Raw genomic sequence first — 26,041 nt, 5'->3', positions numbered from 1 at the left:
GTGAAAACGCAATAAAAAGTCAGACTCAGGGACATGGGAATGCTCCTTATGAATATTCCCTCTTCATTATGATTATGTCATGTAAACTAATAAGTTGGTGATGCATGTAGTACAGTACAACGAATAGACATCCTTTCCCGCTCATCTCCTAGAGCCAGAGAAGCCGCATATGCATGGAATAGGTCGTGAGAAGAATCGACCAGGGATGCCACAATTGCCGTTATGAAGGAGCAGAAATGTACAGGCCCGGGCGATTTGGGGATACCCAGAAGCGAAAATCTAGCATGAACTCGTGAATTCAAAAGGCCAGCAGCCGCTGTGGAGGCTTTAGGCGAACAGACGGGCATTTTACTGAGCCTTCACCCCCTTGGGAGCTGGTGTCTCCAACTCCGTACCGAACACCCGATCCCAGAATCGGCTGGTGACACCGAATCCGTTCTCGAAGTCGGCGTAGTGGTGCTGGAGGTGATATTTCTTGAGCTCCTTGTAGTACAGAGGGAGGCTATAAAATATTAGCATCTTAATCGCTTTTGTAAATCGATACAAATGACAGAACGAATAGAAAACTCACTTGCGGTGGTGGAGGAAATAGTGAGTCAAATCATAACAGATGTAGCCGAAGACACCACCACAGAACACCTGGACAGCTGCAAACCAGTCGTAGAAGAAGACGGCATGGGCCAGTTTCCAGAAAGGAGCTGCCAGAATCACAAACAATGTCGGGGGCATGACAAGTCGATAGCGGTCCATGGGCAGGTAGTGGTGAATTCCGTGGAGGAGGAAGTGCAGGCTCAGACCAACTCGGTTGTCAGGAAGCCAGCTAGAAGAGAAGAAATTAGCGACTGCTGTAAGAATGGCATAAGAGGAAGTAAGATCCATACTTGTCGACATGGAACAGGAAGCGGTGCATGAGGTACTCGATCAGCGTCCAGAGACAAACACCACCAATCCAGTATGCGGCAGCCACAGCATAATCTCCCAGACCCTGCGTTCCAATCATGGTTCCATAGAAGACCGGTGGCAGCCAAATGATAGGCACCACATACCAGGCAGTCTTGCTGAGGGGTTCCAGGAAGTTACCAAAGAGCGGGGCGGAGACTCCCCCTTGTAGTGCCGAGGACGGTGGATCTGCTCCAAGTAAAATTCCTTGGAGAAATTGCTGTACCAAAGCTGCGCGAACAGTGGCTTGTTGAGGTCCAAGAACTTGTGTGTCTTGTAATCCTGAGTATAGTCTGTATCGATTGACAGATCCTCTTCCCGGGACATTCCGGTGCTCTCATAGACGGGCTGAGAAATTGCCTCCTCAGTATCAACTCCAGATGTCTGTGCCTTTCCGGATGCATCCGACGACATAAATCCAATGTGGTAGTCCGTCAAGATATCGTAGGCGGCTTCGGAGTGCTCGTGGGAAATTTCGTCCTTCATGATTTCCTCGACATCCCTTCCTGCGTAATCCAAAATCAGATCACCACCACCTGGGTGGTCTTCCACAAATTCCGTGACATCGTAGACGTTGCGACCAAGAGTGATGTAGCACGATTTGGCGTTGTTATGCGATTCAACCTCGGCAGGTGTGAAAGTCGGCAGGACCCGTCCTGGCATGGTTGCGAAGTTTTGGGGGTTGGGGGTTGAAAAACTGAGTCAAACGGCCGGAGCGTACGATGCGACAATCGAAAAGGAGGTGGATTGGTGAAATGACAAAGAGAATGTCGACAGGCAAGAAGGCGACAACAAATCTTGATCGTAAGTTTCCGGTACTAAAATTATTATTTCAGGGGAGGGTGTGGCGTGACGGGCGATGTCTCCGCCCCGGCAGAATAATTTTATGCTCCCGCCAAGGAACACAAATCCGGGTCAAGTCAGACGGTGTCTTTCCTGTTCTTTAGTAACAGTTAGGCAGGAACGATCGGGCCATCAGACCTATCGTCTGGTACTCAGCTACCATCAAGGATGATTGTGCACCCCTCTCCCATAGTAACTGATGGCTATAGTATGTAATGTAGGCCCTGTGGCTTGGGTTTCAACCAATCACAAAGGAGATAGCAAAGTGATGGAATCGGATTTATGCTTAGGTAGCTTCCAACAGTTCATCGCTTCTACACTTTATCTTGGCCGCCTATAAACTTTCATTTAGATCTGAATGCTCAAACACGTACGCCGATCATACTTACCATGAATTTCGTTACGATTCCTTTGATAGACTAATTTCCCTTCGATCGAACGCTCTGAGCAGGATCCTCTGCAAGAGTATCAGCTTTCTGTCACAGCCTGAGAGCGTTGAAAACAATATTCAAACAATCCTAGTTTGTCAGAATACGGTCAAACAAAGAGGCTCACTAGCGTTACTGTAGGTTCTGACCTCAGAATATGTCGACTAGTCGTCTATTCTAGGTGATAGAAATTTAGTACTCCGTACTGACCACGATATATACTTCCCTGCCGCACAGGAAAAACGGATAGTGTCGCTGTCCTGTGATTCCAATGTTCCCACAATGAGTTGGTCGAGACTTTACCTGCATACAGCAAAAATGACCTTCCTCGACCCACACAGCCCTAGAGCCTGACTCCGCAATCATCCAAGGTCTTGGCTACAAAAAACCTTATGGACCTCCGTGCTTCAGACGCATTTAGCTCCTAGGATAAACAAAACATGCAGACTTGAGGAATGTGCTCTTCAACATTGCAACTGGAATCATCCGGACCTAGGTATCGTGTCTCAGCTCATAGGTAGCCTCATAACGGTAAGTATGTCATGATGTATGCGTACTATGAGAAGGCATTGTCCTTAAAATGGATAGGCTTTTGGCGGTACTAGGGCTGGTTAGTCTCAATAAAAAAAAACTGCGGCTAGCGGAAGCTTAGTCGGAGACCGTATAGACCAGTTTTCTCTTTATCAGATTATCTTGACCAGCACAGGCGCGTACCTCACATACTAGTTCATACACGAAAACATCCTAACCCGGCCTGGAAAGTCAATTGTGTGTCTCAAAAGTACTACTACTTATTTATCAAGGGGAGAAATCACCTTCCTGTATGGGCAGGAGAGCGAGCAAGGACGAATGGAAGAAAAGTTCAGTATACGGAGACTGCATCCACTAGGAGCTTCAATAGAGTTCAGGGCAGTCAGCCCATTTCTCGCATGCATTGCACAGTCTTCGGTCGTCTTCCGGGCTTGTTCAAGGCCAAGATTTCTTGTTTTCAGAGACTCAAGCCTATTTCCTGGCTGGAAATGCCTGAATTTCAAGATCGGCTGTCTGTCACGTGCCGAGAGCTCCCAAAAAGAGGGCATCAATTTGTCAGGTCTTCTCCAACGCCCCCTCAACGCCAAATTACAACAGTCCCTCGCAGGATTGACACAACCGAATGGCCGGTGTCATTGGCGTCTTTCCCTGCTACCGTCCAAGGTTAGCCCAACGTTAGTCTGGGGCTAAACCATGCTGCGACATCCATCACACATAACTGTTGCCATATCTCGCCCCACGGGACGATCCGCACGATAAACCGAATCTGCGGTGGGACCGACCCCTTCATCCAGTAATGTACTTCAAGGCAAATGCCTCTGATCCTCCCTCCAGTGCCATTGGATCGACGCTGGGCGATAGTGTGAATCCTTCAAGGGCTGCACCGTGTCAGTAACGGGGAACAGCCTGCCGCCGGGGAAGAGCGTTGCGCGCCCGACAAGCCCGAGTACCCCGACCCTTTCCCCGATCGGATCGCATACTTTGGGGGGCCCCACCAGGTAATGAGTGCACGCATCATAACGGGCCCAGTATTCCACTGCTCTCCATACGCTGGCGCGCCCCCTCCCATGTCCAGAAACGCTCTGAAGGTGATCTTCAGAATGGGGAAAACAACGCTATTCTTCCTGCTGGCAGTTTGAAGTTGTCAGGGATTAGGCATCGCGCTAGCTCTCCCACCAAGTGGAGCTTGCTGCCCCGCTGGGGCTTCCAGCTCCCTCATTAAAAGACACTCCTCGCTCTGTCTCGATCTCCTCCCCTCCTTTCCACATCCTTCCCAGCAGTCCCTCTCCGCACACCGCACGTACGGCCGCCCAACGATGTCGGAGACGGATCGAGTTCCCGACAACCGAATCTTGGAGTACATCCAGGATTTGACCTCGGCGAAGAAGGGTCTTCCTTACGGCCAACCCGTGGCCGTGCTCGTCTCCCAAACCATCACAGACTCCGCAACCCTCGTGAAGTTAACGGCAGAGGTTGGCCCTCACATTGCGGTGCTTCAGGTCCAAGCAGACATCATCGACGACTGGTCCGACGACACCATTGAACAGTTAACGTATTACGCCAAAAAACATGGGTTCATTTTGTGGGAAGGGAGCCGAGTCTTGAATTGTACCGTCAATTTCATGGGCCGAGGGAGCGCCGACTTCCAAACACGAAAGGCCTTGGCCGACCTGGTCAGGCGGAAATACACGCATGGAACTGCTAAAGTAGCGCGGTGGGCAAATCTAGCCACCTCGTGGGCACCTGGCGTGCCATTGCATGAACAGGAGAAGGACCTTTTGATTCCAACGCTTCGCAAAGCCGCCCGGGACGCTGTCGCAACGACCGTGAAAACTATTGAAACCGAAATTTCCGCTACCAGTTGCGAGGAACATGACGAGGAAATAGATACGCCAATGTTCCCGCCGAGCACGAATGGTTGGCTCGAATTCAGTTCGGAGACTTTTGGAAGTGCGCTACGAAAATCATCAACCATCTCCGTCACCGAGTCGGTGACCCTACAACCCCATGTTGAGCCGGACGAGGGTGTCCCAGCCGCACCGTTGCTATCGCGAGGCCTGACTCTCTGCTTGCCAAGCGCCATCGATTCCGCATTTACATCTGAATTCCGACAGAGCACAATAATGGCGGCATGTGCAAATCATGATTTCGTAATTGGCCTTCTCACCAGCGAGCCATTTTTCACAAGCTATACTGGAGACTACCTGTTCGATCTGGCTTTCCAAGACAGCCACGAAACACCGCAACTAGGCCGCGACATCCTCGAGGCTATACCATATCTAGAGAATAAGCAATCATTTGCATTGTTCTCTCTTGTCCCGGCGGAGCTGATCCATAACTATGAATCAGATCCCATTCGCAGCATGAATGGGGACTCGCCAGAAGGGGACCTGCCGGAGAGTGTTGTTAAATTGCATTACATGGTCGACCAAGCCTTGAAGATGCGAGAAACCAACCGCAAGGAGCATCTCGGAGGTCACCAAGAAGATTCGTCGATACCAGTTGGCCCCAGCGTCTTCCATGTCCCTGTCGTCATCCTCCCCTGATCGAGGTTATACTACTATTTTCTATTTCTCCACGACCCGCTATGCCCTTCACCATTATGATTATTCATGTTCATCAACTTCGTGCTAGATTTGCATAGGTTCATGTCTTTTGCATTTAAGATACATTCCCCTCATCCTAGTTGATGTTCGAACAAAAGCCACATATTCGTGCTCCTGTCTCTTCTTGGAAGCATTCATCAATCTGCCTAACTTACGCCGAGATCTAACATCTATCAGATCTCTCGAATCTAGGAGCTTTGTGCGGTCTGGCCTATTTAGGTCTTCCTCCTCCTCTTCCTCCCCTCCCCCCACCCGAACACCTCCTCTGGCTCACTCTCACTGGCATACACATCTCTCTCTGTGTTTGTGCTGATACCTATGTACGAGACACTGTTCATAGAAGACCAGAACTGTCTGTTCTCATTTAATTGAAGTTTTATAATGATCTACATCTACCAAAGCGGAATTCCCACTCCGTATCTCGTGACTAGATCATGTGCTTTGATCTGTCAGCCAAGAAGCGCCACCTGCCTGTCCATGTGGCGTGATTAGTCACAATCTTTTCGGAGTACCCCGAGGGCGGTCAGCTTGAAAGTATACCGCCCTTCGCCCTCCCCGCCATTCTGCCCGCAGTACACGTCCGATCCCAACGCCGATGGGAGTCAATTGGAATAGAATTCAGGGTCCAGCCACATTGCCAGCTCGAAAGTGAAGAAATGTTCTCTTTCGAACTTTCGCTTGACCACATTTCCACTCTTTCCCATACCATAACCCTCCTTCACAATATTCCCAAGAGCTACTCGCCTCTCTACTTCGTACTCTTGGCACAACGCCCCTCAGATCTCCCCACGATCAAACATATCCAGTGCATATCGACATAAGAACCGGCCTGAGAAGCCAAGTTCAGATCCAGAAGTGACTGGATGCGTTCACACATATCTCTACGCGCTTGTACATCCAGACCTGTATGTACCCGAACGGTGAACAGTCAATCATCTATCCTCTAACAAACTCCAAGAACGCCCAGCGTTGAGATTGGCAATGGCATTGGGATCGCACCCTGCCTTGCCACTAACGCCTTCCATGCCTTCCCATAAGACCCTAACTGCCCTCAATGAAGCCTCCACTCTGAACCTGCCTGAGAAACCAAACACATCTCTTCTCAGGCCAAAGGAATCTCGTCCTAGTGACACTAGTAGCCTGAGCTCACCAATCATCGCTTCGCCAAGCGGAGATGTGATCCTCAAGTACACAAAGCCATTTTCGGGAGAAAGCTACTACTGGAAAGTCGACAGTCAGATGCTCAAGAAGAACAGTCCGTATTTCCAAGTAGTCTTGGATCCTACCAAGACTTTTATTGAGGGACAATTGCTTGCACAGCAGCTAGCTGAAACCTCGGGCTCGAACTCTCTCCCCATCCTGACGCTCCCAGCAACACAACATACCGAATTGTATGGGGTTGAGGCCTTGGAACTGTTCTTGCAGATCCTCTGCTCTGAGTCGCTGGCATCCGATGACGAGGAGGAAGGTCTGGAAACTGTGTTTTCCTTCAACCTGAAAGCTCAGCCTCTGTCTCTAATTGCTAGGTTAGTTGAGTTTGCCGACTACTACAATTCCTCGCGGCATGTTGCGCATACCCTCAATCGTTTGAATTACACTGTCAGCAAGACCTCCGCTCGTCTGTGTTATACTCCGGGCTCGCTGGGCAAATCACGCCTTCACAGATTCAGCGAAAAGAGCTTGAACATGAGTGAAGATCGAATCCGGCAAGCATGTTTTGTTGCGAATTTCCTGGGTCAAGAGGACATCGCCCAGATTATGACACACACACTAGTTGTAGCCGGTTCCAGGCGCTGGTTTCACTCACCAGAGATGCCAGAGAGTCCATATCTCCGTTGGCAACACTTGGCGAATGGAGTAGAAGGTATGGCACAGCTATGTTGTACTGTGAACTTACCAGATGACAAGAAAGAATCCGGCTAACCGATCCTTCATAGAGGAGCTCTATCACCGACGACAGTGTGTCCTGAATACGATCACCGACTTGCAAGCACATTTCCTGCGTAAATACGGCGCACTGGAGAACGATGAGCCCGCACCTACCACTTCCGGGGCCCTGCCACATCACACCGCACCACAGTATCGTGTTTTCCAGTGCCGGGCTGGACTTGGCAATGCCAGCCAATGCGATCTGTTCCACCTTGGTCAGATGACCCGTTTCTTCGCGTTGCGGGCCAAGTCCATCTTCATAGGGTCTACTCTGATAGATCCTGAGTTTAGTCCGCCTGGCGCTGAGGATAAGCATGATGGCAAAGAACAGCCTTCAGTGGGACCTGACATTTCAGCACTCATTGTCTCACTTAAGAAACACCCTGACTATCAGATTGATCTCAATCATCAGGCGTGTGGTGTGAAGCGTCGCTTACTTCCGATACTAGATGGTATTGAGAAGTTTGTGATGGACGGGCGTGGTATGCTCGGTGTGGTGCCATCTTTCTGGGATCGCTCGGAGACTCGTCAACGGTTACAGTGGAAGTGCGAAGCTGCATTTGCTGGGGAAGTGCATATCGTACTCAATAAGATAACTTACGTCGCTGCCAACAGCAGGGATGGTTCTCGAAGCTCCGGGGAACTCAATCGGGATGATCTTGCACGGGCATTGTTCACCACCAAGAAGCGGAAGTGGGAGCCAGACACGTTCTGATCACATAGCTCTGTCTGGTGATTATTGAGCACGTCGTTATTACATCTTCCCGTCTTCTGGCCAAGCTTGCCCTGTTGTCTGTTTCCGAGGAAGTGTGACTCGCCTATGATGATGGACCTGCGGAGATGAATGGACCAATTGAGCACAGACCGGTCTAGACTCCTTGATCTGTCCAAGGTTTAGTTCTGGATCGTTGGTTCATGCAGAAGTGACGTGGTTTCCTTTCCCTGGGACTGGGAATAAAGATTGGGGCCGCCTGAAACAACGACCGAGCGGGTGCAACCGACATGACCTGTACGATAGAAGCAGTGTAGAGCATCGAAACTTGTGTACATTGGTATGCCCATTTCAAGGGTTTGAGATGAATGATGATTCTGAATAACGAATGAACATGGAGAATAGTAGCACATTAAGAGTTGTCAGAGAAAACAAGAACTTTTGCCCGTCTGTTCTGAGTCTATTAGATACACTTTCATGTGTGACTTCAATGTTAACACCAAACAGAAAGAAGAAGCACAAGTTCGATGTGACAGTCTGAGATCCCCCTTCTATACCTTTCCATTCGATCGAGGGGTAGTAGCAGCGTCCCTCTTCCTGCTCAACTATCCGGAATTCTCAGTCAACACACAGCATCGCCCCAGAAATACCCCATATCAAGATCTATATTTGGCCCGGACGGGAAGAATGACCCAGTAATCTGACCAGTCGCTGGATCATAGGGGAACAACTCGTCGTAGGGTAGTTGGCCCGAGAGAGAGGTTTCCGGCTTGGTCAATGTGTCCAGTAGATCAGGTGCTTCGATATTGTAAGGCACCGACATATCGAGAGGGCTCATGGGTTGCTTCGTCGGCGAACAAGCAATGGAGTCCATCTCAGCAGCAAGGGAATCCGCCGTAGTTTCGGGAACTGCAGGCAAGCTCGACGATCGATCGAACGAGAGATTGTCGATAATTTGATCATCTCCAGTTTCAGTGGAATGGAGAGCGTCTGGGGCATCGAAGAGAAAGTTACTCGACGAACCTTCATTATCAGACAGCTCGTTGATATCAATTCCGATGTGGGGTGCGAGACGGCGCAAGAATCCATCGCATAGTTTCCAAGCTCTCTCGGACGCCATGTTTGTCTTGGATAATGCGGAGAGCCAGTCGATTGCCTTCTTGGCGGCTTTGAGAACCATGTTTCCTTTCTCTGGAACATGTTGGGAGTGGAATGCAAGTTCCAGTAGAAGCACAGTAGTTGCTTGCATTAGATAGTGCAGTGTGCACCACCAAGGAGAGATCCTATGCAACATAGCAGCATCTGGAGTGTCCGGAAACAATGTCAGCATATGGCATGCAGACTCAACGCACTCGGCAGCGGTCTTGCTACAGAATTCATGCGTCTTGTCATCCTCTGGAGGAGACGTGTCAAGGCGACGGAGACACGGGCGGGTGATTCCAATTTTGGTACTGTAAAACAAAAACGCAAGCCCCATTCGCTGTCCAACGGGGCATTGAGAAGTCTGTGTGGAAGTAAAGTCGTATGCCGAGGGAAGATTCATGAACCATGAATCAATTCCAAGCATGAGACTCTGGATCGTGAATTCGATGCTCGCCCATGGAGACTGCAGTGCCTCTGGACTGTAGAGCTTGGTCGTCATTCGCTTGGCGATGGTGGTCAGTGAAGTCATCTGCAAGAAGTAGAGTGACATGCACGGTGGGAGACTCCTCAGGTACTCAGCCCGGCTCCTCTTTGTATCGCTTTCAGCTGGGGTGTCGTTTGTGTCTGAGTCTGCGGTAGAATCCAGGTTGGCCGCGCTGCTGCTGAATGACATGCGATCCAAGGGACTCGATGTACCTCGTCCAGCAACACTGATGAGCTGGGCAACTTCTTCTTTTTGAAAGTCACTTTCATCGAATGGGACTGGAAGAGGTGTAGTGCAAGAGCTGTCGATGATGCAGGACGGACGCCCCGTCATGACACCGAGGAGGTGCTCGATATTGTAGAGTGACCACCAGACGCGATATCGAATTTCCTTCGAGGTATCAGATGTGCATACACCCACGTTTTGGAGATGAAGACCGAGGCCTAATGCCCCTCTGACAGCACTGCCAGACAACTTCCAGGCTCTGCATCAAGGAAAATAGAAATGTTAGTATCCTCCCACGGATAGAGTTAGCTCAACGACATACCGATTGATATGGCCAGATGCAATCAAGTAGAAGCAAGCAAGTCCCTCAACCTGAAGTTGCTGTAAATCAGGATGATGTAGAAGCTGATATTCCAGGCTGAGACTTCTTGCCCGGGAAAAATACATTTGATGCTCATCTTCGCCATCTTTCCACTCTGCATCGGTCAACTGTCCATACTTCGATGCAATGGCGAAAATCAAATTGAGAATGGCCAGCCACTTGTTCCCTGGCTTGAGAGATGGCTGGCTGAAGAAGACTTGGAACTGCGAAATGAAGGTGGAGATGCCAATGATTGGGAAGGACGGATGCACCGAGGTCAGATAGGCATTGAGCAGTTTAGTTGCCGTGTCCCGCGAAGGTACTCCAAATGCATCAACCTGCTCTTTCTTTGGAGCATCTAAATCGTCGATGTAGTAATTAGAAGAAGCCACTAATGGATCACTAGGCTTTTCGGGTAGGGGCGTCAATGTTGGAGAGGGTAAACCGTTACCATCGTCCTCGTTGGACTTGGTCGAGGACCAATCCTCGCACTCGTTGTTGATCTCTTTACTTAGCTTCTGAAGCCAGGAAATTTCCGAGCTTCTACCAATGAAACCAGTTGCCCGGGCGGTCTCGTCTCTGTTGAAGTCTTCTTCTGTATGAACAACGCCGTCAAATGCACTGGGCGATGAAGATCGATCTGGTGGTGGTTCCGAGCCTGAGCCCTGGTTTCTCTCGCCCGTAGTGACCAGGCTGGCATCGGCATTTAGCGCCAGATCAGGAGCGGATTCCTATACTATCTCAGACATGGCTTGGACAATGGAGACGGATCGTACTCCTTACCGCTACCAAGGCAATGTTAACAAGCTGCTCATCAGAGACCCCGAAGCGATTGCTCAGTTTTCTGATGATATCTTCGTAGGCCTGCACTTTGGATGACAGACTGGCCAGCTGCCTGCAAGTGATAGGATTAACAACTTTCAATTCCTGAAATCACGAAACAAACGACATCTTCACTGACCGTTTCGATTTCTCTCTTTTACCATCGGTATAGCAGCAAATGATGCCAGCCTCGCGACAGTTGCGACACCCGGACTTGTCGCCAGTGCATTTGGTCTTTCTCTGTCGACAACTTTCGCATGCTCGACGTACATGCCGACGGTGAAATCTACCAGGTGAGGTGAAGGCTGACTCTGCTCCTTCGGCGAGTCGTGGAATTGCCATCTTTTTGGTGCTGGCCTCTGACTCGGGCCTCTGAAGAGCGGGTAGCGGGTTGTCCTATGAGTGATATTAGTCTGGGTTATGATGATGTTTCTCCAGACGTGCGAGCATACCAAGCTTAGCTGATTGCATGTCTCAGAATCAACACTTGATAGCATGAATAGACTCTGTTGTTCGTTCCATGACGGGAAAGGAATGCTCATAGTGAAACTGGTGGAAAATATAGACTAAGTATTCCTACAGTAGAGTCATTCTGTCAGCAACCTCTCATATTGCCAGTTTCTAGTATATGTATTTTACCTTGAAGGTTTGTGGGAGGTTGAACAAGGTCTGAAGTAGGGACGATCAGACGCTTATGGAAACACAAGATGAGGGGGCATCAATTGAGTTATAAAACCATTGGTAGGCTCAACCTAAAAGCCAAATGGACCCTTGCGTGCCAGATATCAGTAACTATAATGTGTTCTCTGGGTCCGGGTACCCGCGAGAGTCTAAAGCTCGTCTACTAGATACTTAGTCATGACGGTCATGACGATGTCGACACAGCAGTAGCGGTAAGCTCACATAGTGGCAACAAGAAGAACATAAGACAAAATACCTACCTGGTTTGGATTTGCCTCATCGCATTGCAATGTTGGCTGAGGCGATTTTGAGATCTTTTCTGGGTGAATTTGCACGATTTGTATGGCTGATGGATCATCACGTTTGCCATCAACTGGCGACGACGGTCCTGTTGCATCAGATTTGAGCTGACGGCCCTGCACATTGGCTAAACCGTTGGTTAAGGGCCCCAGAAGACCCATTGTTTTGTCTTCCGTTTGTCGGTTGTTGGAACCGAGAGGCTCTGGGCTCCGACGCTTCCTGAAGAGGCAGTGCTCGTTGCCATTGTAGATAGGACGATTAGCAAAAGCACGAGATTTACAAAAGGCGAGACATGGGCCTGCTACAGCTTTTTTTGATAGAAGATCCATTACTTCCAAGGTCAAGTCCTGGAAAATTCGTAAGTATAGAGCAACAGCTCGATATGCGCAGCTTGCTGCTTTGCTAGCTGAGAAGGGCTACGATGGTCTAGACTTCACAAGTAGAGTCAATCTGACGTTTCAAAAATGTGGCACTTGTTTAGCTATTGTCCCTGGTTCAAATGTGAATCGAGCTGAGATGATTCGATCTAGAAGAGGAGCAGACTAACGGCCCATGGAAAGTCACCAAGGTACCGAAAGCTTGACGGTAGCTGTGTCGGATAACGGTAAGGGCTATCCCTATTCAGAAGGACTCCTCATATTGCTCGTGCATTATCTGCAGCGTAGGCCTATCATCCATAATCCTGACGTCGTGCATTACCAAGGCATGATTGCGCTCATCATCACAATATTGATCAGACAACTTTGTATCTAAGACATGGGGTAAACCACCTGGAGGTAGTCGCGCATCCTGACAGTCTACCTGATGTGAGAGCAGAGTTCCAAGGTTTGCTTAATTCTAGATATTGTGTCAATTTTGGGTTGTCAAGGTTAAGAAACGACCTCAGGAGGAGGTACCTTGAAGGTCTTTGTAGGAGGGCAATCGGGTCAGGGGCTGATAACAGGATTTTTAAAAAAGAAAGGGAAAAAAATTTGCCAGAAAAGCAGGCCTCAATCCGAGCATCATTAGAAGAAGAAGAAGAAAACTCTATACAATCCCAACACCAGATCACTCGATCCAAAAGTTGTCTGCAACACTGCGAATATCCTTGGAAAATCCAGCACTCTCGCCCTCCATCTCCAGCAAGGAGACGTCAAGAACATCCACGTCAACAAATGGCTGGGTCTTTGTGAATCGGACGCTCATCGGGAAGAACTCATTCTCATCACCGTCACCGGTGGACTCGAATTCGAAGCTACCAGATGGGTTTGACTCGTCCACGGCACCCAGGTTCCAGTCCAGGCTGTCCCCTGAGACTTCATAAACTGCATCGAAGCTGGCTACCGCCGGCTCTGATTCGCCATAGGGAATAGTCACAACAACATCGCGCAGGCTGTCCGTACCGGTGAGCTCATACTCCACGGTGACGGTTGTCGAGTCAGAGCCCTTGTTCACCCACACAGTGAAAGTAATGGGCAGGATCTCGGCATTGTCAGCCGAGCTTGCCACACGCCACCGCAGGACACCAATTGCATTATTAGCGGGGAAGCGCTTGGAGGTGTCCTTGAGCTGAATTGCAGAGGTGCTTGTGAAGAGGGCTTTATCGACATTGGGGTGGGTGCGGAATTGAGCACCCTGGGTAGGGTTCGCCCTGAGATCAAGGCGGAGCTTGGTGAATGCCGGGTCAGTTATACGGAGTTGAAGGTCACCCTTAACCTCGAATGACTTCAGGGCACCTTCCCGGGTGAGCGTCGCAGAAATTGTCTCGGCGACTGTGACATGGATGGGCTCGCGGTCTGCTGTAAGCGACTCTCGAGCAGAGGCAGGCTCTTGCACAAGAGTAGAAGCTTGAGGAGTGACCAGTGGGCTGGACTCTTCGATCTCGGGGCCAAGGTCGCCGCGGACCTTCTCGTAGATATCGGTAGCCTTGGACTTCTTACCGAGCTGCATACCCTTGCCGCGAGTGGGCAGGGGCCTAGACATGAACCACACTGTTAGATACCCGTAGATTCATCGTCTCAACCTTCCATCGTCTAGAACGGTGAACATACTTGGCAAAGGACTTCTTCTTCTCCGCCTCATAGGAGTCGTAGGTATCAGGCACCGACGGGCGCGACGGGGGTGTATAGACGGGGTAGGATGGCGTTCGGGGGGCTACACCACGGCCTGTGCGAGCAGCCTCCTTGCGCTGCATCTCCAATTGCTTGGCCTTGCGCTTGCGCTCCTCGCTGGCCTCCAGCTCTTTGTTCTGTCGATAATGTAAGCTTGCTATAGAACCCCCCAGTCCGGAAGTCTAAACATACCCTCTCAATGATCTCCTGGATGCGCTCCTCATGACTCTCCATCTCCAGGAAGGTCTTGATCTGAGAAAGAGAAAGGTTCTCCCGGTAACCCAACGTCACTAACTCGTCGTATGCGCTCAGCAGCTCGAAGGCATTGCGGAGAATCTCTCGCTCATCCAGGCTCTTGCAAATACTTGTGGTGACTTGGGCGAAGAGATGCAGACTGTCGATGTCTTGGAGAATATTTGATTGGCGGTTGGTGATCAGAACAATGTACAGCTCATCCAATGGCTGGTATACGAATCGCACGTTGTCCTGCTCCACGGTGGTGTGCTGGGTTTGCGAATCCGCAAGCTTGGGGAAAGAGGCGAGCAAAGCTTCGATTCGCGACCGGGGGATCTCGCGGAATTGGCGCGAGAGGACCGCTTTCCCTCCGCGAGTGCAAATGGATGCCGCGAGGACGACCTGGAGGATGTGGGACAGATGGTTAGCTCCAGGCTGTCACAACCGACAACAAACACGGAGACCGAAGAATTCATACCATGGCGATCAAGGGACAAGTAGAGACCTGAGAATGTGAAAAGAGATAGAAAGATTCGCTGTATCGCGAGTAGTGGGTAGTCTCTGGAGAATCGACAGCTTGAGAGAGCCCCCTGTGGTGTTGATGGACAAGTCGCCCGCGGGCCGCTACTCTGTTCTCTTCGGCCTTGGCCCGTGCACGTCCACCCCCCCCCTTCGCTTAGTCTTCAACCCAACTCGGCTTTTTTCCTTTCCTCACCTCATCTCCTTTCCTCATTGCGCTTTTCATCGCGTAGGAGACCTCTTTCTTCCTTACAACTTTTCGATTCGTGAGCCGAGCCGATCCTCGTTCCCCATGAACCTCTCATAACCCCCTTTTCGTTGATCTTTCTCTCACCTCACCCTCTAACTGGACGCTTCCGGCACGCGCCACCTTTGGCCTTCGCAACACACGTCTTGGTGACAGACACTTCTCGACGCGTCTTATGCCATGACCACAGCTTCCTCTTTGAAATTTGCTACGATGGAGGTCCCCGCACTGGAAGATTCGATGGAGATGGCCTCCCCTTATCAGGGACAGGCTGATGACTTTGACATCGATATCGACCTTATGGAAGACCACGTCTCGAACATGGACAGCGATATGATGGGAGCAGATGATTACCCTAACACGTCACAAGTCTCGCTTTTTAGTGCTGAGGCGAACGATGATGCCGATATGGCTGATGACCCTTCTGAAGGATCCATGGTTGACACCGATCTTGTTGACGAGGACCCTGATATCGATGTGCAGTACGAAGAGAATACGTACGAAGCAGAGATGCTGGAGGGCGGCCAAGATGATGAACTTGCTGCCCCTGTTCCCAGCATTCACATCGAAGTACAAGCAGAGACCACTGAGGACATCCATAAGCCAAGGGGAAGTCCTTCTAGGATCGACGAGCTGCAGCACCAGCACGCCCACGATGGCAACGAGACCTCTCTCCCAGAACAGGTTCCCGTAGCGAATGAACGACAGGATACACAGGCTCAAGGCGATGTGATTCCTCCTATCTCTACAGAAGCTCAGAGTGCTCAACCCGGGCATGCTGAAGGCGACGAGAACGCTGAGTCTCAAGCCAACCTTCCAAACACCGAGCCCCAGGGCACTAATGAAACCACCGAGAGCAAGACTCCGGCTCCTGAAGACCACCATGACCACGCTGACGCCTCTGCTGAGGACGTTGAAAATGTTGACCCTGCACAAGAGGTCAAATCAAATGCTTACGAAACTGGAAACGAGGATGTCGAGCATCTTGAGACCCATGGCTCCTCCCACGAGACAGAAGGCCAGGACACTCGTGAGGAGGATGAGTCCCTCCATCCAGTGAAGGTTCTCTACCAGGAAGCCGAGATTTCGCTCTTTCCACCTATGGAAGGGGACTCAGCCGAGACATTCTTCCTCCATGACGAAGATATCGCGTACGACAACATTGGTAAACTGTTTAGCTCTCTCCGTGAAGTGCTTCTGGATAATGTTGCCGAGAATGATGTCCTGGTTGTTGATATCGACTCGCTTGGTATTCAATTAACAGAGGTAAGCACTGACTCCTTTTACTGTTTTGTCATCTTTCGTTGGAACAGCGTTGTTAACTTATGACTGATAGGACTCCTCGCACACTTCCAATGTGACTTTACATCAGATTTTGAACATCTACCTTCGACTTAGCCATAATGATGGCAATGATGAGCCCGAAGCCTTGTATCTGACTTTGAGTAGCAGACCAGCTGTTCATTCTGAACTAGCTGATCTCGAGACTGCCGCCAATGAAGGTAAAGGGCTGTCTCATGTCCACCCCTGGAGCGATTTTGAGGATGGAGAAGACCACGAAGAGCCTCAAGTGGCCGAGCATCCCATCAAGGAGCCATCTGGGGATCGAGATGGTCATGATCTGTCCTTCCACAAAGCTGAAGAACGTTCCCAAGAGCAGGTGGTTTCTAGTGTCGATGTCGAGTCTGAAGTGCATGATGCTATAAATAACGATGCTCCGGACGCTCCCACCGAGGTCATTCATGAGTCTGCCTCTGGCGAGCATGATGCTCCGGCTGAGTCTGAAACAGGCGCTGCCGAAACACAGCAAGCAGATGAGACGGATCAGGCGGATGAGTATGCCGATGAGAACACGCATGACCATCAGGAGCAGTACGAGGAGCAATATGACTCTGAAGCTCCCAAGACAGAGTCCACATCTACAGTTGTGCCTGCCTCTGATCAGGTTGAAATAAAAGGGTCCACCGTCTCAGCTGATGCCGCTGAAATTTCTTTGGATGAGAATGATGCAGACTATCAAGATAGCACCAATCATCCGGATGAGGGCAAAGTCTTGGAGGTCCAAGAACAATTTGAACTGTACGGCCATGAGGGACAAGAGCATGAAGAGTACCAAACTGGACTCGCTGTAGAAGAGACATGTGTCTCTGAGGTCAATGATGAAGTTCATCCGATCGATTTTGCTTCAGTCCAGGACGAAGGCGCTTCCAAGGAACCTGATTCTGCACCTGCCACTCAGGATGATTCCGTCGATGCGTTACACGATGATCTTGATCACCAGTCGAATAGCCAGTCGGAGTCTACTGTGGAGAACGCTCTTAGGGAGGAATCTACCACCCAGGAGCAAGCCCCAGAGCCTGAAGACGACCTGCTTGGAATCGCTGAGGACCTTTTTGAAGGTCCTACCGACGACGCTGAGGACGATCTCGCCCACATTGAGAGCGTATATTCGGAGCAGGACTTTGAGGATTATGATCCCGATGCTCCCGTGGGCATTGACAGTACCGCCGACGACGATTTGGCCGACGACGGAAACGGCGAATATGATGAGGACTCTTACAACGTCCTTGAATTCTCGGAACATGTCGAGCTGGATGAAGCGGATCTGGTGCATACTGACTCCCAAACTCATGAAAATCCCTCTAAGCGGTCCCGTGAGGAGGAGGATGAATGGGACTTTGAGGAGACCTCAACCCCCGAGGTTAAACGTCGCCGCCCGTCGTAAACCCAAACATTTCCCCTTCCTACCCTAGCGATGTTTGATTTTTCGCCTTCCGCCCACCCTTCTCTGGATTGGCCAACCAGTCTAACCGCTCATGGATGCTACTGGCTTAGTGCCTCGACCGCTTCGCTGTATCTCGCTCTCATCACCTACTTCTACTAACCCGGTTCCTCCGCAGCGACTGCACCGGTCCAAGAGTGCAAGATTTCCATTTTACTATCAGATCCAGGTATGTCTTTACTCCCTTCCTCCTGCGGTCTTTTGGAGGGCACCACCTCTTCCCTCGTTCGAATCACTTTGGAGAGGGCCCTCGGAATCAGGTTCAGTGGCTATATCGGCTTTAACTCCTCCCCTGTTTGTGTACTTTATTGTCTGGTTTCCATTCCTTTCTTCGCCCACCATCCCCCCCTTTTTGCGTGATACCATTCTGCGAACCAAAATCTGTTGTGCTTGGCGTTGATGGCAGTCTGGTTGGACTTGGATTTATTCTTTGCGTGGCCCCGGTTGCATCTCAACATAGTTCTCGGCGTATCGGTGTGACGGCGTCAGCCGCACTATTATCATTAGTCTCTAACTATGAATGAGATTGGGTTCTTGAGGAGACATGTGATCCACAGTATAGATGGGCAGAGGTCCATGTTGCCGGCGATATTCGTGTAATTACTCCTGAGATTGAACTCTCATGAACTATTGTGCTGCCTACAGCTCGAGATGCGCCACGAACTCAACCAATTAAATTAAGCTTCCGGTAGAGTTGCCCTGGTGCTTCTAAAGTGCACCCAGAACGCCTCATCTGTTGTCTAAACCAAACACGCTAGGGTCGGTAAAGGAAAAAAGAATCATAAAGGAGAAGGCAAAAATGTTTTAGTATGTCGACTCTGTAGGGGAGAGGGAAGGGCCTTTTTACATAGTGCACTGTACTGTAGTAATGACGAGAATTGTGTACATAGATCGTTCCAAATCTTATACTTCCCCAGCCAGCCATAAATTCTCCTGTTATTAGACACGTCCAAAGGATTACATAATAGTATTGTACTAACTAACGTTAACTAACTTACTGTATGTACCTCCCTCGGGCTTCATTTCTCGCATGTGGGTTCTCCAATCAACCGCGCCTTGGTATGGCACTGGTATGGGCGGGGCCCCATCGCGATGGAAACTATGGACACACCGAATGCGGTTGGGTGGCCAGATCGATATGAAACGACGATCGCCGCCACTGGGAACACTCAGGGTCCAAGCATTAAAATTGTGTGTTGCTGAAACTTGGGCATGGTCCAGGTGCTTGATATTAATTATTCTTCTTGCTCCTGGGTTTCGACCAATGACTTACGGACTGGCGGTGATTTTAAGTAGTTCGAGTACAGTCTGTACATACTCCGTACCTACCGTAGATAGAGAGATAGCATGTACGGAGTAGGCTGTTCGAATACCTCCTCTATCAACAATAGGCAATAGACAACAAGATTCATATCGTCCACCCCCCTGAAAATCTCGTCACTAGCTACAGAGACGATCTGGCATTTGTGGTGTTTTTTCCTGGGTTTTTTTCCTCAGCCGTTTACTCTTACGCGTCCCGATCGGCCCAGTCTCGAAACGGAACCCCACCGCACGCAGGCACCGAACACTTTGTCCTGTCCTGTACGCAGGACTGGTCTCTGTACTCTGTCCGACTGTACTACTCGGCTGCGCTTTGCGACTTCCATCCTTTGTCCTCTTACTCATCACTATTCTCGTGCCTTTCTCCTCCTCCCCACCACCACCACCACCACCACTACGTCCTCCCACTCCTCCTCTTTATCCTCTCAAACAGAAAACCTCGGGCTGGCTCGTTTTTCTGGCGCGCTCGTTTCGCCCTCCTCCCTCCCTTCGAACTCACCCGTGGAGTTGACTCGGTCCCGTGCCGCCCGCCGCCCGCTGCCCGCTCAGCTCACCACGCTCTCCCTTCGTTGACCAAGTCGCTCGTTTCCATTTCCCCTGCCCCCTCCCCGATATCCATTGCTGGCAGTGGAGGTCTTTCGAACAGTAGGAGCCGTCCGCTCCTGAATATACCTGCGTCAACATGCTTCCGGACAAGTACGTCGCCCGCCCCCAGACTCTTGGCGCTTCCATGCGCTGGTTCTTTGTGGACAAAGTGGCAAGAAGTTTTAACTTGCGCAATCGCCAATAGATATGTCGGGCTAATATTAGCCATCCTATCAACAATGGCCATCGGTACGTTTGGATCCCTTGGATCATGTCTGTTTCAAAGTCGCCTGGACGTCCAGCTAATGCGGTACACTAGGCACAAGTTTCGTGATCACGAAAAAGGTTCGTCTGGACTTGAATAGCGATTGAAGACAATAAGAGATACCCGGCCCGATGGCAGCGATTACCCTCCATCTGGCGGAGCGGGGAGCTATGGAAGTGGGACCAGAGCGCTGATGGTGATGATTACAGGGTTTACAACACGCCAACAGGCAGCATGGTTTTGAAGGAGAAGGGTTCTCATACTTGAAGAGCCCGATCTGGTGGGGGGGGCGTGGTGACATGTATGAATCCCGCGTCGTTAGGTTGGAAATTTCTAGGCGACAAAGCTAACAGGATACACCAGTGGCCATTGGAGAAGTCGCCAACTTCGCCGCGTATGCATTTGCGCCCGCGATTCTCGTTACGCCTCTTGGCGCACTCAGTGTGTTGATCGGGTAAGCCAAACCAATATTTCCTCCAATTTTGATCGGCAGCAATGGCTGATAGCTCGCAGTGCGGTTCTTGGTTCATATTTCTTGAATGAGCGGTTGGGAACACTGGGTAAACTGGGCTGTGCGATGTGCCTCCTCGGCTCGGTCGTTATCGTCCTCCACGCGCCTCCAGACAAGCCTGTGGAACGGATTGATGAGATCCTGGCGTATGCCGTGAAGCCAGGTAAGTTTGCCGAAAGCCATATCCCCGCGCCTTTCCTCGAATTCACTAACCTTGCTTCTAGGATTCCTCTTCTACTGCTTGGCGGTTGCAATTTTCTCCACCGTGATGATCTATCGAGTCGCTCCGGTGTACGGAAAAAAGAATCCTCTAATCTTCATCTCGATTTGCTCGACTGTCGGCTCCATCTCCGTGATGTCTGTCAAGGCCTTCGGTATCGCAGTGAAACTGACAATCGGAGGCAACAACCAATTCGTCCACGCATCCACATACGTTTTCGCCATTGTTACCGCTTTCTGCATTCTCACCCAGATGAATTACATCAACAAGGCATTGAACGCCTTCTCGACCTCGATGTGAGTGGAACAGCCTAGGAAATCAAGATAAATTTCGAGAAGTTGAGTACTAATGAAGATCGCTCTAATAGTGTTAACCCCCTCTACTACGTGACGTTCACGACAGCTACGCTCTGCGCGTCTTTCATTCTCTTCCAAGGATTCAATACCACCGATGCAGTCAACACAATCTCCTTGCTATGTGGGTTCCTCATCATCTTCACGGGAGTGTATCTTCTCAACCTTTCTCGGCATGACCCCGATGGCCGGCATCTCGTCAATTCCAAGTTCGACGACGAAGGCGTCCCCACCGACGCGATTTCCAGCTTCCAGACCCGGCGGTCCATGCAATCTCGCCGAAGCTCGTCGAGCATTGCCTTTATGAACGGCCACGGCGATCGGGAGGGTCTCATCCACTCCTATGATGTCGAGAACAACCATGGGATCGGCATGGACGACCTAGCAGAGAGCGACGGGGAGCCAGGCCCTACCTACGCGCGAAATGACGGGCGCGAACGGACTGTGATGCACACGAAGAAGAACACCCAGGTCTAGTTCGATCGAAATATCCATGAGTGTCTTGAACCGAACATTAAGCGCTCTCAGCATTTTCACGAGGTCAACTGTCGCCATGCTTTCTAAACCATTTCCTTTTTGTTCTTCCTCATCTTCCTACCTATCCCGAGCTACCAGCCCATCTGGCTTCTCCTCTATGTCTCTCCCCCGAGCTCCTTGTACTTTTACCATTGCCGTCAAAATGCCTGAGATGGGTTGACGGGCAATCTCATACCCAGGCACTGGACATGCCCGTATGAAATGATTGGATATGACTTCTGGGTTCTCTAAATGGTTGAATTTTCTCTATTTGTGATCTTTTTTCTTGGTACTGGGGCGAGAGAGGCATCATTGTATATACCGTGTGGTCATTGGAACTGTTCTTTTTTTTTCCTTCGATAATTCTTTTGCCATATCTGCAAGTAGACAGTAACCACCTCAACGTAAACATGGTAGAGGTTACTGCTTCAGCAACGCAGTAGTGTAATAGTCACAGATGGACTCGGCCGGATGTTGAGCAACAGCAGTGGTAGCAACCGCAAGGAAACAATCTTGAAGTGCATTATCACGAGATAGGTTATAACCCAGTTCTAGTCCCTTCTAGTAACCCTCCACCTCCACAGTCTTTGAAAGTCAAATCGTAGAAAATTTTCCATTGCATCCTATAGCCCTATCTACTATGACTAGAAGAAGGACTAGAAAGACGACCAGAAGGAGATGATCGTTCTAATATACTCTCTATCAGAACTCATTCGATCTAATTCGCAATTACGCAAAAGGCCAGGCCAGCGGATTAGCCATAAGATTAGCAATGAGATTTGGTCAATATGTTTGAATCCAATCCAAATGACTGATTCTTGCCCATAAAGCTCATCAAAATTAGTACGTGGTAGGATCATGCTCGAAATCAAAATTCTCCCAGTCAAAGATTGGCTAGCTAAGTAGGCCGAGGGTCGGGAGTGGGGCCTCTCCGATCCGATGATGTATTTCGCTGGTCAGCTGGGATGCAAGTTCCTGTTTCCCACGAGCATTCTGCTCAGCCGGTTGATGGAGTCAGTTCCGTGAATATCATTATCCCTCCACGGTGCAGTGACGAACTGGCTCCCCGACGATTTCGCTGCCGCGCATTTGAAACCTCCGGGGCCGCACCGAAGCGATATGCCAGGCCTTTTGCGGAAACTGGTTATCATCGCCGCAGTCGATGGGCTGATTCTGCACGGGAATGGCGCCAACGGACTGCGGTCTAATCATAACGGGAGCAACAATGAAGCGTCTTCGATTCGAATCGACTACAAGACGAACAAGATTACCGCATTGCCCGCCTCATCGGAGTCATTGGAAGGGCAGGACGTGCTAGAGGCATACGGACTCGTTGGTAAGCTTGCGCTCCTGCGGGGCTAGGGCGGCGGCGCGATTTCTTTACAGCCCTAACACAATTCAAATATATAGGCCTTTTATCTGTCGCATCCTACTCATTCCTGATCTCCATCACTCAGCGCCAGCAGGTTGCGCAAATACAAGGCCGCCCTGTTTACGCCGTGACCAATGTCGCCATTATCCCCATCTCCTCCAAAGCTGACGCCTCCCGCGCGATTGCCCAGGCTAGGAAAGAGGTTTCACAGGGTGATCCAGATCTCGACTCGCCTTCCGAGGAGGAAGTGCCGGATAATGTGACAGACGGAGCAGAGACAGAAATCAACAGCGCACCATCTTCGCCTGTCCGTGAGACATTCCATGCCCGTGGGCTGAGCGTCGGTAGTATCGCCGAGGATGTAATTGGGAAGCGCGTGCGTTTCGGCCGATTCGCGGCGAATTGGCTGTCGCGCAAGAACCTGGGCTTGCCCCGGCCTGGTGCGCAGCAGGAGGTTCCAGAGTCGCCATTTGATGATTCGCCGCGGATGTCGGTTGATGCTCCTGAAGTTAAGGATGAGGTCGCTGAGGCTGCTGAGGCGGCGGTCCCGCGAGAGGTTGAAGTTAAGGCTGAGGCTGCTGCACAGGGCGACGTTAGTCGTCCAAGCTCTGATCAGGCGGCGGAGTTACTGCCGAAGCTCCTTCGATATACGAAGATTCTTTTTGCGTCGCATAATTTCTTCTTTGCATATGATTATGATTTGACGAGGTCATTTGAGGCGCAGGAAGTGCGCAATGGACATCAACCCCTCCACAAGGCAGCAGATCCACTGGTATGTTTTACTTCGAGGTTCTTGTGGCATTACTCGAGATGCATCGGCCATTGCTTTTGTTTATCGATAGATGTTGACTCATTGACAGTATTTTTGGAACAAATATCTCATGAATACATTCATTGATAATGGTGCACATGGCTTTGTCCTGCCCCTCCTACAGGGCTTCGTTGGGCAGCGTGAGTTTACAGTGGCTGCTCCTGAGCAGACGCCATCGTCAACAGAGTCTGCCGAGGACCAGCACGTTGAAGGCCGAATTCTCAGTGAGAGCCAAGAAACTGAGACCCAGGAAAAAACAGAAGCGCCTAAGCATAATTTCCTTCTGACACTTATTTCGCGGCGGTCTGTTAATCGACCTGGTCTTCGATACCTGCGCCGTGGAGTAGATGATGAAGGCAACACAGCGAATACCGTCGAGACGGAACAGATTCTCTCGGTGCCAGACTGGGACTCATCCCACAATGTCTATTCCTACTTGCAAGTGCGAGGGTCAATCCCCTTGTACTTCTCCCAGTCGCCGTATTCCTTCAAGCCCATGCCGATAATGCATCACTCTGCTGAAACCAACCAACTTGCCTTTGGTAGACACTTCCGAGAAATGAGCCGCCGATATGGCAAGGTCCAGGCCGTCTCTCTGATTGACAAGCATGCTGGGGAGTTGAAGCTGGGAGAACAATACGAACGATATACTAATGTATTCAATGAGGCGGGCGGCATCGATGGGACGCCACTGCAGTTTGAGTGGTTCGATTTCCACAGCGAGTGTCGCGGGATGAAGTTTGAAAACGTCTCGCGCTTGGTTGATCGTGTCAAAGACACACTGGAGGAGTTCGAATATACGGTCGTTAAGGACGGTTCTACTTCACGCAAGCAGACTGGCATTGTGCGAACAAACTGCATGGACTGTCTTGACCGGACGGGCGTTGCGCAGTGCGCTTTTGGGCAGGCGGCACTCGAGAAGCAGCTTCATCATGAAGGCATTCACATTGACCTGGGCGGAGACTCATCTACACAGTGGTTTAATACTCTCTGGGCCGACAACGGCGACGCCATCTCCAAGCAGTATTCGTCCACTGCAGCTCTGAAGGGTGACTATACTCGCACGCGGAAACGTGACTATCGCGGTGCTCTCAATGACTTCGGTCTCACGCTATCACGCTACTATAACAACATCGTCAACGACTATTTCTCACAAGCCTGTATCGACTACCTCCTCGGTAATGTGTCAACTCACGTCTTCGACGAGTTTTCCATGGAGCTCCAAACCACCGACCCGGGCATCTCCGTCGAAAAGATTCGACAAAGTGCCATCGACACCAGCTGCAAGATCGTCATTAGCAGTCCCTCAGAAGAATTCCTCGGCGGTTGGACAATGCTCACTCCCCGCCAACCGAATACACTACGCACCTTGCCCTTCGAAGAGTCTGTCCTTCTGCTCACTGACGCAGCAGTTTATAGCTGCCGCTTCGACTGGGAGACAGGCAAGGTACTCTCGTTTGAGCGCATCGACCTCCGCTCCATTTCCCGCATTCACTACGGGACATACATCACCTCCATCCTGACAGACAGCCAGTCAGATGAGCGCAGCAACGTCGGTCTGGTAATCATCTACCGCGACGGCGACGCCAACGCCCTACGCGTCAATACTCGCTCTTTACAGTCCAACGTCCGTCCCGCAACATTGGAAGCCTCATCCAGCTCCAACGGCGAGTGGGATCTCGTCTCCTGGCTGCGCGGCAGTAAGCGCGCCACTACCCGCTTCGTCGCGTTCAAGTCCCTACCCGCAAAGAACGCCGTGGCTAGCCCGCGACTCGGCCCTGTGAGTGGTGCAGTCAACGTACGGGAACTTGACCGGGTGCGGTCTATATGTCTGGATATTGAACGCGCACTGTTGGCCGGGGATGGGCAGAATGTAGAGAGCGCGTCGGTGGTGGAGCAGTGCGATATCATCTCTTTGGCGGAGGCGAAGAAGAGGACGGGGATTTTGGAGTATTTGGTTTATGATATTAAGAAGATGGTTTGGGCTTGATGGCTTGATCGTTGAACGGGTTGGTGGATTGATAGATACGTATATAATGTTTTGCAGATACGCATGGGTTGGTCCAAGGGAATTGAGACAGATTTCGCATGAGCAGCTGGCAACTTCCGGTTATTATCCTCGTGTAGAATGTATCTTTTTCATTTTTGGCCTTTCGATTGATGACTTGTTTGGTGATGCTCCAGTCTTCATCTTCCCTTTATACGTCTAGAG

At 50.6% G+C, this 26,041-nt stretch overlaps 8 protein-coding genes across 8 annotated transcripts; 5 read left to right on the top strand and 3 right to left on the bottom strand.

The window, feature by feature from the left end:
* Positions 1 to 348: 348 nt before the first annotated feature.
* On the bottom strand, positions 349 to 1,602 carry N7458_006828 (fatty acid alpha-hydroxylase; the record flags this gene model as incomplete). Its single annotated transcript, XM_056910210.1, has 4 exons — positions 349 to 502; positions 572 to 820; positions 882 to 985; positions 1,081 to 1,602. 4 exons carry the CDS (start codon positions 1,600 to 1,602, stop codon positions 349 to 351), a joined length of 1,029 nt encoding a protein of 342 aa, XP_056765914.1.
* Positions 1,603 to 4,057: 2,455 nt separating this feature from the next.
* On the top strand, positions 4,058 to 5,287 carry N7458_006827 (uncharacterized protein; the record flags this gene model as incomplete). Its single annotated transcript, XM_056910209.1, has 1 exon — positions 4,058 to 5,287. The coding sequence occupies one exon, from the start codon at positions 4,058 to 4,060 to the stop codon at positions 5,285 to 5,287; it is 1,230 nt and encodes a 409-aa protein (XP_056765913.1).
* A 1,083-nt stretch (positions 5,288 to 6,370) lies between these two features.
* N7458_006826 (uncharacterized protein) lies at positions 6,371 to 7,991 on the top strand (the record flags this gene model as incomplete). Its single annotated transcript, XM_056910208.1, has 2 exons — positions 6,371 to 7,211; positions 7,285 to 7,991. 2 exons carry the CDS (start codon positions 6,371 to 6,373, stop codon positions 7,989 to 7,991), a joined length of 1,548 nt encoding a protein of 515 aa, XP_056765912.1.
* Positions 7,992 to 8,610: 619 nt separating this feature from the next.
* Positions 8,611 to 11,565, bottom strand: N7458_006825 (CeGAL family transcription factor; the record flags this gene model as incomplete). Its single annotated transcript, XM_056910207.1, has 5 exons — positions 8,611 to 10,099; positions 10,163 to 10,932; positions 10,985 to 11,096; positions 11,163 to 11,419; positions 11,476 to 11,565. The coding sequence occupies 5 exons, from the start codon at positions 11,563 to 11,565 to the stop codon at positions 8,611 to 8,613; spliced, it is 2,718 nt and encodes a 905-aa protein (XP_056765911.1).
* Positions 11,566 to 13,051: 1,486 nt separating this feature from the next.
* N7458_006824 (coatomer subunit delta) lies at positions 13,052 to 14,809 on the bottom strand (the record flags this gene model as incomplete). The annotated part of the gene is made up of 4 exons (XM_056910206.1): positions 13,052 to 13,958; positions 14,035 to 14,231; positions 14,287 to 14,730; positions 14,807 to 14,809. The coding sequence occupies 4 exons, from the start codon at positions 14,807 to 14,809 to the stop codon at positions 13,052 to 13,054; spliced, it is 1,551 nt and encodes a 516-aa protein (XP_056765910.1).
* Positions 14,810 to 15,307: 498 nt separating this feature from the next.
* N7458_006823 (uncharacterized protein) lies at positions 15,308 to 17,819 on the top strand (the record flags this gene model as incomplete). Its single annotated transcript, XM_056910205.1, has 2 exons — positions 15,308 to 16,360; positions 16,431 to 17,819. 2 exons carry the CDS (start codon positions 15,308 to 15,310, stop codon positions 17,817 to 17,819), a joined length of 2,442 nt encoding a protein of 813 aa, XP_056765909.1.
* Positions 17,820 to 19,878: 2,059 nt separating this feature from the next.
* On the top strand, positions 19,879 to 21,607 carry N7458_006822 (DUF803 domain membrane protein; the record flags this gene model as incomplete). The annotated part of the gene is made up of 6 exons (XM_056910204.1): positions 19,879 to 19,892; positions 20,276 to 20,363; positions 20,400 to 20,500; positions 20,560 to 20,720; positions 20,782 to 21,073; positions 21,145 to 21,607. The coding sequence occupies 6 exons, from the start codon at positions 19,879 to 19,881 to the stop codon at positions 21,605 to 21,607; spliced, it is 1,119 nt and encodes a 372-aa protein (XP_056765908.1).
* Positions 21,608 to 22,765: 1,158 nt separating this feature from the next.
* Positions 22,766 to 25,819, top strand: N7458_006821 (uncharacterized protein; the record flags this gene model as incomplete). Its single annotated transcript, XM_056910203.1, has 3 exons — positions 22,766 to 22,982; positions 23,057 to 23,790; positions 23,879 to 25,819. 3 exons carry the CDS (start codon positions 22,766 to 22,768, stop codon positions 25,817 to 25,819), a joined length of 2,892 nt encoding a protein of 963 aa, XP_056765907.1.
* Positions 25,820 to 26,041: the final 222 nt, after the last annotated feature.

This window comes from Penicillium daleae, assembly GCF_028827525.1.
Source record: "Penicillium daleae strain IBT 16125 chromosome Unknown utg000006l_segment0_segment0, whole genome shotgun sequence".
NCBI lineage: Eukaryota > Fungi > Ascomycota > Eurotiomycetes > Eurotiales > Aspergillaceae > Penicillium > Penicillium daleae.
Note: the sequence above shows the minus strand (reverse complement) of the source record. Positions and strands in the feature narration are given on the sequence as shown.